The sequence below is a fragment of the Platichthys flesus genome, chromosome 14 (genome assembly GCF_949316205.1).
Source record: "Platichthys flesus chromosome 14, fPlaFle2.1, whole genome shotgun sequence".
NCBI classification, from domain to species: Eukaryota; Metazoa; Chordata; class Actinopteri; order Pleuronectiformes; family Pleuronectidae; genus Platichthys; species Platichthys flesus.
Window position 1 is genome coordinate 4736485 of NC_084958.1, and position 12644 is coordinate 4749128.

The 12644-nt window shown below is 40.6% G+C and overlaps 1 protein-coding gene across 3 annotated transcripts in view; it reads left to right on the forward strand.

The window, feature by feature from the left end:
* astn1 (astrotactin 1) overlaps positions 1–12644 on the forward strand; it is a 423107-nt gene that overhangs the window by 92861 nt on the left and 317602 nt on the right. For 2 of the 3 annotated variants that reach the window (XM_062404910.1, XM_062404912.1), the window contains exons 3-5: positions 2005–2261; positions 2701–2843; positions 7742–7891. In XM_062404910.1, coding sequence (XP_062260894.1) covers positions 2005–2261; positions 2701–2843; positions 7742–7891 — 550 coding nt within the window. The remainder of the gene's footprint in view (positions 1–2004; positions 2262–2700; positions 2844–7741; positions 7892–12644) is intronic. The other variant, XM_062404911.1, reaches the window with a different exon arrangement.

Consider the following 12644-nt stretch of genomic DNA (forward strand, 5'->3'; position numbering starts at 1 on the left):
GTTAAGAGTTAAGGATTTTGGTCAAATATTAAAGAGTTGTACCTCTTTCGGCTGAATTGTTTTTCAGATGTTAAAAAGGGAAAAGTCTCTCACTTATGAGGAGTATGCAAGACCAACCCACGGCTTTGTTGGCTGGTGTCAGTGAAACAGTTTCCAGGTAAACACTGGAAGAAACCAATGAGCTGTTGATAGAGTGTCCTGCTGGGCACCAAACACCACCCACCCACACCAGTACACATTCAGGGATGAGATTGTAAACTGGACAGACAGTTATGATACACAATACTAGAAAGGCCAGAGCCGACTTTATCTGCTGAGGAAACGTCGGTCTTTGGGGCTGTGGGGAGGGGGGGGCACACCACTTAAGACCTTTTATGACTCTGCGGTGACATCAGCCATTTGTTATGGAGTGGTCTGTTGGGGCTGCGGCATCTCAACAGCAGACATGAAAAGACTGATTGAAATGGTCAAGAGGGCAGGCTCTGTCCTGCCATGCCCCCTGGATACAGTGGAGGGAAAGGGAGAGATTGGCCAAGTCCTCTTTCCACTCTGACAGCACTGGGCAGCTCCACCTGCAGGGTTCAAAGGGTCGCTCCTGCTGCTGTCAGACTGGACAACAAGCACTGTCCCCAGTAGCCCAGCAGGCGCTCCACCGACACCAGTAGACAAAATGAAGGTGGTCATGTTTCATACACTTATTTCTCATTAGAAATAGATCCATTTAAATTAAACATGCTATAAAATGTTTTTTGATTATGCATATTTTCTTGCATTAGTATGGAGATAAGTTGTATAGTTTGATTAAAAAAAATAACACATTTCTAATAATTGTGTAAGTATATATAGGCTACACAATGATAACAATGCCTTGGCAGGGGCTCAGAAAGCCTTATTTGCAAGAAAAAAGATAATAAAACAGCAAACACTGATATTGTTATTTACTCACTAAGTGGGCTTTGATCAGATAGCGAGCAAACACAAAGAACACAAGCATAACACAGCAGCAGCTAAGCACTAGCTGCTGTGAAAGCCAGATTATCAAACATGCTCTATCTTGATAAGAGCACTGGCCACCGGCGTAGTATTCACAGGCAAAGCGATGGCATTGAATACAAATCTAGTTTTCAACATTGTTAAAATGTCCATGAGCTGTTTATATGTAGGTTACAATATCTTTATAAGATTTCATATTGTCTTTCCTTTTTTAATGTAAACCATAGAAAGCAAACAGTGAGTCAGAATACAGGATACTTATTTGTAGGAGAAGATGAATGTGATTGGTTCTAATTCTAACACCACTTGATGCTTTAATATGGCTAAAATGTTAGTTCCTCTACAATCTTCTGTTTACTCCCCAATTTCAGCAAATACTTACACAACGTTATAACCCATCACTAACATGTTTTGCAATGAACAGCAATTTAAATTTAACAAAGGTGCCCTAGAAAAAAAAGATACACAACCCATGTAGTCAAATAAGTTCCTGTGCTCAGAAAGAAAAAACACAACTTAGTTTTTATGCAGGTTCATCCTTCTCCAACCAAACTGCACAAATTGTCCCAAAGTTGAGATGTTCCACCTCAATGAGTTGACATTGACGTCTTTACTGTTAGTGTGGATATATTTTGTTCAAACACAGCTAATCACAGGGCATGTGTAGCTTGCTGTGGCTGTTGACCCTGCACACGCTCCCAATTGCCTTAAATTACTAGCAATCCATCAGCAGCTATATTGTGCACTTCCCCGGGCTTTCTTTCAAGGTTAAATGGCTGCACAGAAGCAGGGCAGCCGCTGTCATTTAAAAACACTGTAGGTGTTATTCATTAAATTCCATCTGAAATGTTTTTGAAATTATACTGCTGGCATCATGACTGTGACTTTGATTCACATTCTACTTGGCATGAATCTCTGACTCTGTTCTCGCCTTTGAAGCTCTCTCCTTTTCTCTCTCTCTCTCTCTCTCTCTCTCTCTCTCTGCTCCAAATGCCACCCTCCTTCCCTCAGGGCGGGATGATCGCCCTTCTGCTGTCCATCCTGTGTCTGGTCCTGATCCTCTACACCCGCAGGCGCTGGTGCAAACGCCGCCGCATCCCTCAGCCCCAGAAGAGTGCCAGTGCTGAGGCGGCTAATGAGATCCACTACATCCCCTCGGTGCTGATGGGGGGCCAGGCCCGCGAAAGCTTGAGGAACTCCCGGGGTCAGGGGCCAAACTCCAGCGGCACACTCAGCATCCGGGAGACCCCGATTCTCGACGGGTACAAGTAGGGTTCGAGTGGATGAATGAATGTGAAATGGTTATAACGCAGAGTACCTGGAAGTAACCAGATTGTTAGATGCATAACCGGTGGATGTCGCTTTTCATTCTAAAATTTTACAAGAGGAAAGAAATGATTAAAATTCAACATCCAGACAGTAGAAGTATTTTACTACTATTAAAATATATCAGTCTTAAATTAATTTGAGGCTTAACATTACTAAAATGATTTTTTTGCTTCATGCCACAGAACCATTAGCATTTACAGCACTTGGCCGAAACTTTGCATGTTCAGCAGCAGGAGGCGACGCCAATGTTAGCGCTTCCTCTGCTCAGTACATTCTGCCCCAAATTCTCATTTGAAATAGCCACTTGTGAGCTTTTCTTTTCTAATTCAGATGAGTCAAGATCATGTGACATTCATTGATATCTACCTCATCCAAAAGGTACGAGTACGACATCACCGACCTGCGTCACCATCTGCAGCGGGAATGTATGAACGGCGGTGAGGAGTTTGCCAGCCAAGTAACCCGCACCCTGGACTCCCTCCAGGGCTGCAACGACAAGAACCATATGGACCTCACGCCTGGTGAGTTGTACGGTAAAGTCCGAAAAGGTACACGTGAGATCTTTTAGATCAACAAAATGGCTGCACCTTCCATTTCCTCTCTGTCTCAGTTTTTTGTCTGTGAATATTGAGCTTATGTGCACTGTCATCTTGTTTTCCTTCATTCTCCGTTAGCAGCTTTGGTCAGAGGAACATCAAGCTGCTCACAGATGCTATTCTAATCTTCACCTTCAACATGCTTAACATTTTCCCTCCTTATGTCCTCAGTCAGCTTTCCTTCCTTTCTCCCATCACTGTTCAGTGCGGCAAGCACAATCACAAACTCCACATTAAGACCAAATATAATATTGTAGAAAGCTGTGATGCTAACTGACGAGGTGCTGACCACGCAGCATCTATGGGTCTTTTTTCAGGCTATTTTTAAAGATTATGTTAGTGTATTAAAGAATACATCTCGTTTCAAAGCTTCTTTTTATTCTAGCCTTTGCAAACCAAAGGGATGTAGGTCTGCATGACATTTAGTCCTGCAGTCAAGTTTTCAAAAAGACAAAATCCCCCCCAGAAATGATCAAATACTAAACTGTGGATGGAAACCCAGAGTGTCTTGATACAGACAAATCAGTATTATAACTAAAGCCATTTATCTGTTGTCAATCTGAGAGAAGCTTAATTTAATGCCGAAATATGGTTTATTTTATTATTGCCCCGCTTATTTACAATAAGCCACTTGCAGGTTCGGATACAGAAACATTCGGTTCTTCTTTTATTGCGCTCATAAAACTTTTTTGATCATTTTAAATTAGAAACTCTCGACTGTGCGGCAGAAGCTTCAACTTATGTAATTTATATGCGTAATGTATTTTTCCCTCCTCCGCAGCCCTAACATTTCTTCATAAAAACAAAGTAATAAGATGGGTTGTCAAAAAAGGTTACAGTTGCCTGTACAGGGGAGGGTATTAGAATATGGTGGGGAATAAATAGATGTAGAGCAGGACTTAAATGTGACTTTCACAATCATGAAAATGCTATCCCTCATCACAAACATATCTTTAAAGGGACAAAGCATACCAAGTATGGACTGTTCATCTGTTTTCACAGTGTGGCAACGAAACAGATGCAAGGATCCAAACTGTGGTTACTCTTTCATGGAGGTTATTCATAACTATTTAAGTAATCAAAAGTGTACACATGCTGGTCAAGACTATCGTTTTAGAGAAGATATTTTGAACCCATGCAGATTTGCCCTGCGAAAAATAATATTTTGACTCAGGACCACTGCTTGAAATATATTAGCAGCACATTCTATGCTCCGGTTTACCAAGAGATAGGTTATGGTGACAGCGCTGTTTGGAAAACCCAAACAGCCCCACCCCAGACGGGATGGAAGCAGATAGGTCCTGTGCATTATACATTCAAGATGGTTAATGAGATGGAACAGACAATGCTGGTAACACTTGGTGAGGTCACTTAGAAAATTGAGTTTGCAAAAAAAATATATATATATCAGGAAATTTGTTGTGGGTTAGGGTTAGGTTTCACCCTTCTTTTTTCAGTTAACCTTAAATTATAATGGTATTTCACAATTAAGTCATGCCTGTTTTCACTTGCTTCAGTAAAAATAAATCAAGAAGTACAACTGGTAGAATGTGATACCGTCCATTCTGATGGGTTTTAACACATTTAGTGTGACATAAAATGGCTGTTATATTAGAGTTGCTTGCACCTTCTGACAATTGTTGGGGTGATCCTGACTAGAAGCCAGTCAGTGCAGGTTATCTGTCAGAATAACCCTGTTGACGAGGGGTTTACAAAATAATCTGAATGCTACAGATTGAGTTGGAGCCTCCTCGATCTTGAATTTAATATCAAACATCTGACAGAAATAGCCAATTAGAGTGAGGTGACCAAGAAGCGTCACCAGGCGGATGTTGCCTACTTGTTTTGCTGCATCTAAAAACAACAAATTCCCACCTCACCTACAGCTCGTGCTGCAAAATCTATAAACCCATTCCGCCTGCTCAGCCATGATTAGATCCAACCCACGACTTTGGTCCTCCTCAATGTTTTTTGTTTTCCACACTCCAGCTCAGAAGATGGCTGTAATGCACTTACAACCAAAAAACAGAGGAACAAAAAGAAGAATCACAAAGATTCTACGACGTCTCTCGAATCACCACTGTGAAATTGTTTTCTACGAAGGGCAAGTGTGTGGTCTAACATACTGGGCTAATCATCTAGTGTGCGGATTCCGATCATTAAAATATTAAAAATAGGATAAATCTGTAATTCAAATCTCCCTTTTGGAAAACCTCTTGTGTGCACCAGGCCTTACTGTGCAAAGTCTCGGCTTCAATTTGAATATTTTTTGACATTAATCTAAATAGAAATATGCGAGAGATACACATGTATTTAACTCACAGTGCCCGAGGTTTATAGATTCATAAGCATTTGGAACCCATGCTGCAAAACGTATCTCAGCGGGCTGTGTTGTTTCAATGCAAGTTCATGTACGGCAGAGCTCACACTTGGCTCTGAGTTGATTTAGAGCTGAGAGTTCACAATAGCACTGAGCCGGAGTTGTCTGTCAATGTGAGGAGTATAGAGGTCACCATGCAAGTAAGGAAAATAGTCTTGGGGCCAAAAACGCAAAAATATTGACCGACAGTATTGAAGATAGTTCGTTTTTCATCTTTAACCACAGATTAAGTCTTAAAAAGAAATTTACTTTGTCAGCATACTTTCATTTGTTAATTAGCTCTAAACGAGCTTAAACTAATAACATAATTGCAGTAATCACAGACAAAACGACAAACTTTTGTGCAAAATTTCTTTGCAATCCAACCAATCTGAAGTTCAAATGGACTCGATGGTGGCCCCACAAGAGAAATGAGGGTTCATCCTCTGGGGACCTTAAATTATCTTGACATTTTTGGCAAATATCTAAGACAATGTCAAGAGTGTGAGTCTAGTGGTGGTGCAAGATGAAAAAGTCAGCACATCAACTAAGTCAACTTTCATTCTTCTTGAACTTTCATTCTTCTTGAACCATGAATGATATTTCATCAGAATTCATGTAATAGTGGAGTGACTAGTAGACAGACACTGGGATTGGATTGTCTTTCTATCATATCATTATAACAAGCTTGAAATATTTAATCACCCAGTCAACGTCATGTGCCCTAATGAGAAATTATCTAGACTAAAAAGAGAGAGATTTCAGACTAATGGTATCAGTGACCTTTCTAGGTTGCTGGTCAATCAATGAACCGATAATCAGGCATCATCAAATGCATCAGAAGCGTACAGACACTAACAGCACATCCAGCACTGTTTCACATTGTGAATCATTGATAAATTAACAGTTAGTGGTTGTCTATAGATTTCCAGACAAACGTGAATTAATATGAACATGAACATGACGTCATTATATATATAAACATTATACACACACACACACACACACGCACACACACACACACACACGCACAAACACACACACACACACACACACACACACACATTAGGAAGTGAATGAAAAATTAAACAACTTTGAAGTTAATATGTGATCTGAGGCATGAGGGGAAAATAAAAGCCTTACTTTCGACAGTAATATGCATAAATTACGTCAATAAGAGGCAAAGGTTCCGAAAAATTATCATGGAAAAATGATCCTGAAGATTTATGTGAGTTACTTGCTGATTGAGGTAAATGCTAACAGGCTTTAGAAATGTGTGGTCCAAGTTTTGTAATACTCAAACACTTATAAGAGTCAAGCTGCAACATCCAATCCACCAAGAATACATGTTATTCAACAACCAGCGCTGGACCACAACCATAAACTGCCATCTGTCTCTTACTCTCTCTCTTTCTCTCGCTCTCTCCCACACATACACTCATCCATCACTCAATGCATCCATCACAACATTGACCATGTAGGGTTTAGGTCTATACTGTCCTTTTTCATCCCGGCCTAATGCATCATCAATAACGTTCTGGATGCAGAGAGATGGGTGACAGACGCTGGTTACTGTGTTCAGTGATGCACTGTTGACAGCCAGGACACAAGTGGAGTTCCACCCTTTGGTGTCTGAGAGGAGACCAGGGGAAGGTGGACCAGTTAACTATGTATTGTTAAGTTATTTGTAATTTAAAGCAAAACAATCGAAATAATTTAAATGTGGTTGAAGCAGTAAAGTATTCTGCATTTATTTATAATACATTTTTCAGACGATATCTGCTGTCCACAGCTGCTTATACTGTATGACAGGCTTTAGCCTCAGGCCATTAAATCCATGACGGCAGCAGGACTCTTGTTTATTAACCAGCAACCTCCACTTTAGCTGATGGTGAAGCTTTTAAATCTGTTTTTGCTGAGTGACTTTAGTCCTTAAATATCTTACAATGTCCCACAGTTTGCTGAATTTTTAAGGCAAGGAACCCCCCCGCCTTAGAAAACCCAATTCAACCCCTGCCTGGAAGCATGAATAAAACGAGTGGGGGTCTAAGGATTTTATTACAAGAATCCTGTTCATCTTTTTTTAAATTATCCCAGTGTAACGAAATCTCTTAATATTACAAACCAATGGTTTCATCCAGTGAGACTTAAAGGCTTTCTGAATATTCCCTTAATGACTTTTAATTTCATGCCAGCTTTTCTAACTCTTTACTTCTGGCTGTTTGACTCCCCCTGTAAACAGCATGCTGGATGGCTTCTAGTTGCAGTACTGTACTCCGTGCTCGCTACATTGAGGTTGTGAAACCTCTTCCATCAAGCCAAGAACAAGACATCTTTTTCTCTAAGTGGCTGCTTTGTCAATTTTGAGCGAAAGCCTTCAGTCAGCACAGTTTGTGTCTTTGCTGTTCCCATGTCTTTTTTGTTTCCTCACGTTTGTAATTAAATACCACTTCGTCTTCCACAGTGAGCGATAACACCAAGCTGGCTCTGATGAACAAATACAAGGACAACATCATCGCCACGAGTCCCATCGACAGCAACCACCAGCAGAACACCTTGCTGCCACACAACACCTCCACCACCCAGCGCAAGCGTCTCTCCAGCAACACCCGCGGTGAGTCACTCCCTCCCACAGATTTACCCTCTGACATACCAAAGAAGAAAATAGATCACATTTAACACCGCCGCTCTCTCTGAGTCTAACCGCTACCAGCAGTAACTATAAGATAAGATACATTTCTTGGTTCCAAACACATGCACAGACACACGACATGCAAATGGGGGGAAATTTGTGTTCTGCTTTTGACCCATCTGGTGAACACAGGAGGACACACGGAGCAGTGGGCAGCCATGCACGGCGCCCGGGGAGCAGGTGTTGTGGGAGTAAGGTGCCTTGCTCAGGGGCACTTAGACAGTGGAGTAGGGAGAGTCCTCTTGGATGTTTGAACAGATCCAGGTGTTGTCCATCCAGGTATGTTTTTGTTGTCACTCCGTGGAGTCGAACCAGAGACCATCCAGTCGGATTTTCTGCTCATAGTCCAATTTTTCTGCCACCAGAGTGCCTTGCATAGTTACAGTTGTCCAGTTTCACCTGGAGACTCTACATAAACATGGGTGATACAGCTCCACCTCCTCTCACTGTACAAAACTTAGCCACAATGTTGTAGATGACACCATTTAGAGCCAATGATGTTTCATCGCAATTGACACTTGAACGTACATCAGTGTGATAATAGAGCTTAATTGAACGAATAATCCTTGCACTTTGAATTTTTTGTTTGAATGCATTTCCCATCTGCCAACATGGAGCATGTTGACCTCTGCTGCAGCTAGCCAGCACTTAAAATGACACCAAACATATATGCAGACTTCTATAACTCAGACAATTTTAAAGGGTAAATCAAGTACTGAAATCAGAGACGGGAGGTTGGCAGTTGCTGATAACATCAGACCCTCAATTAGTTTAAACCTGGTGGTAGCTTGTTCAAAACTGCCTGTTAGGCCGGAATCGTAATCTTTTTTTCATCCTAAAATCTAAATGTATTATTTTCGGTCATTAGAATTAGAATTTGATCCCTCTCTGGCTTTTAGTTTTACACCATCCCCTCAAAGACTTGGTGCCAATTCATTCCATGGTACACTCATATAACTCATGCCCACTTATATACAGCCGATATACTTTTTTCATTTAATAAAAATTAATCATCAGGTTATAAGGTTCATCTTGCAGCGACAGTGATCAATGCCCGGCGGTGCCTTTTTTTTATCACCAAATATTTATCTCACATCGCTCTATAACGAAGACACGTTGAGTCACTGAATCCCACCGCACAGGTTTAATCATTTACAATATTAGGAATGCCCTTTGGGAAACTCCCAAGGAGCCTGGGCCTCTATTTCAAAACTTATTGGACAAGAGTTATCAATAATAAAGTGAAGAACACAAAGTCGTGTTAAAAAGTTATTTCAGGACACACAAGCTCTTTGCAGCATCCTGATGATAAACCCAATGTTATGATCCACCATAACCCAAATGTTTGATTCCTCACATAGTGTGAATGTGGAGTGAATAAACAATTATATACTCCTTTCTCTCTATTATTATTTTCTATCTACATTATTTTCATAAGCTACTAACTCATCCTGAACAGGCCGGTGAGAAAACTATGAAAACTCTCTCATGCTGTAATTAAAAAGGTGGATGAACTTCAGTCACCCATCTATGAGATTATATTTAGAGTAAGAGAATAGAAAAACTGAAATGGAATCATATAGTCCGAGAAATAAGCATTTTATTATTATTATTACTGTTAAAGTTTATTTGCATTTGTGTGGGGTAAACAATGATGGGATGTAACTAACTACATTTACTCAATTACTGTACACAAATTTGAGGGACTACACTACTTGAGTGTTGCAATTTCATCTTGTTACTTTACAAATTAAGACGTTTCCCCCCAAATATCACGAGAGACAACAATAAAATCCTACTTTTACATGAATGCATGTATAATCATAACACATAATAACATACACAGAGTGCTTTCATTGTTAAAATGGCAATAAACATGTGCAGCCAGCATCATTGAAAATTAAGTTTAAAAATTAATTCTGAGCATTAGATTCAGATAGATGTATGAATAAACGACGTCTTACAAATTAAGCCTGATTGAGCTGATCAAATCCCACACTGGCAAGTTGTTAATCTTACTAACTGATAAACAAGCAACCAGCCTTTACCATTTGTAACCTATAATGTTAAAAAGTGACAGATCTTCATCCCTGCTTCTGCACTTATTCTTTAAAGACATCACTGGTGCTAAAGGCTACAGTGCCTCACATCGGAGGAACATCTGATCTGTGTATGTCTGGGTCTCGTTTGATGAGCTGATGCATCACGTGGGACCGTTCATACAGCATTGAAGGAACCACACACTGGATTTTTTGAGCGTACAAGCAGCGAGCGCGTGCTGTATGCTAAGGAGACAGGAGAGCAGGGGAGGAAATTGACTCAAAGCTAAAAAAACAAAATTAAGAAGTGAGGAAACCACCATTAAAAGGTGCCTAAATGCTATTTTTTATTCAATAAGGTGTGTAAACTGATTCTTTATATACTGTTTGTTCTTGTGTTCATTTGTACTCCCCGCCGCTGACCTCCCAAACTCCCATCTCCCTGCCCTGTGATAGTGAGGGAGTTGTACCGTGCGAGAGGAGACTGGGGAACAAGGGACAGTATAAGAAAGAGGTTACTGTTCATGAAATTGGAAGAAAATATCCCATCATGATAAACAGAAAAAGAAGCTTGCGACATTTTCCAAATGTCACTTTGGAAATTTCTGTTGACCTCGGACCATAACTCACTTTCCTACACACTTGGTTGCATGGGTGTATTATTTTCAGCCCAATTAAAAACATTTCTTTGGCGCTAGTGGCTGTGGAAAAACTGCAGAAGTTAACTTTTAGAGCAGGTAGAGAGAGAGAGAGCGAGAGAGAGAGAGAGAGAACATTGTGCACATTCGATGTGTCTCAGGTCTACACTGTCAACAAAGAATGTAATAGGATTGTGATAACACTTCCAAAAGGAACATAAGCAGTGTATTCAATGTGCTCATTAGATTCTATCATTCATTTATTTTAATTCTATCTCATTATTGAGTGGTAGACTGGCGACATGATATCCAGAACATGGTGCCTTCTGTCTGTCATGCTCTCTGACCTTGACTGGTTCATTGCATTCTTGCAACCACCGTGGCACTGATGAGTTCTTGGAACAGACAAACGGAGCAGAGGAAAACAACATCCACTAAACCCTTTTATCAATAATGGAGGCCGAGTACAAAGGGCGAATGCCCCCAACACCTCACAGAAAGCAACACTTGACACCTGTCGGCAGCTCCAAATGGCGGTCTTGGAATATTAAAAAACTTTAGCGTCCCAATACTCTGTAACATCAGTGAACTGCAAACAACACAGTGATATTTACCTCTCCTGCTAGCGGGGGAGGCTTTATAGATTTCTTTGAAACGTGGGTGTACTGTCTCAGAAAAGAAAATTCTGCAGTGACAACTTTGTAAAATGTGAATTCCTTAATGTTGAACTTGAATACTGACAACATGCCTGATATATTTGAACATTTACAACAAGCTGTGGCTATTTACCTGTTGATAAACAACCTCTTGTTGCCATGCGCACAGTGACTGATGTCTTTGAGATGCAAAAGAAAAGCTAGTGTGAAGTTGTTAGAGCACTGCAAAAGCTACTACAGGAGCCTGCCCTCTGCCAATACGCATTTATTTTGACAAGGACGCTTGTATTAGCTTCTTGAAGCCAAACCAAAGTCAGACAACATGAGACTGTCGTATGAATCATGTCATAACAATATATACTGTCGGCACTGAGGGAGCACTGGAAACAGGGGTTCTGGATTGTGGTTGAGACATTTGATTGGCCCAAGATAAGATTCTCTGCTGCACATCATAGTAGTTGCCGGCACCTTATGGGTACTGCAAATTTTCCTTTTAGAAAATTCGAATCCGCTGTTAATGTATAATATGAAATAAAAAAACAGCAATTATGCTTACATTAGACAATTTGGTTGTTACTAATGGATGTTAGTGCTCTTAGACTGATTTTGTCATTCTTACCTGTAGCAACATACCAACTGTCTCTCAATTCTTTATGTACTTCGACCGGTTGGGGTGAGCGGAGAAAAATGGACAAGCTGGTTGGACAGAGAGCTTCTGTAACTAGTACTCATGTGCTGTATCAATGAGGGTTTTTCAAAACCCTTGGTGTCCTCAAGCCAATCTGTAAGTATGAGACCCACGCTCCATGCCCAGAAAAAGGAAAGAAAGATCTCATTGTAATTAATTTAATGATATTTTTTATATTTTGAGAGCAAGTTAATTAGCATAAGGAAAGAAGGAAAATCCCTGTTCTGTGATTAGAATGGGTATATCTGTTGTGCAAGCTTGGTGTATGAACATGCCTTGGAATGCACTCAAACAACAGAACCACACACACACAGACACACATTCACAACTTTGAAATGGCAGTGCTTCCAGGTACAGGGTGGTATCCTCCAAACTCTCCTGCATAGGAATGAGGTTGTCTAAGCACATAATTAGATCAGCATCATGCATTTTTGGAATCGCTGTTGTTGGAAATTCCAGTCAATGATTTCCATCTTTGTCATAAAAGATGCACAAACAGAACTTTTGTTGTCCTCAGTGGACAACTTTTGTGCATGTGCAAGGCGGCCCTTACTGGCAGGTGAGGTAATGACTCTTTCCCTTTTTTGCTGAAGACGCCCAAGTGCCTCTCTTTCCTCCATGTGTCAGCACTTTAAATGGACTCAAGAGTTTCCT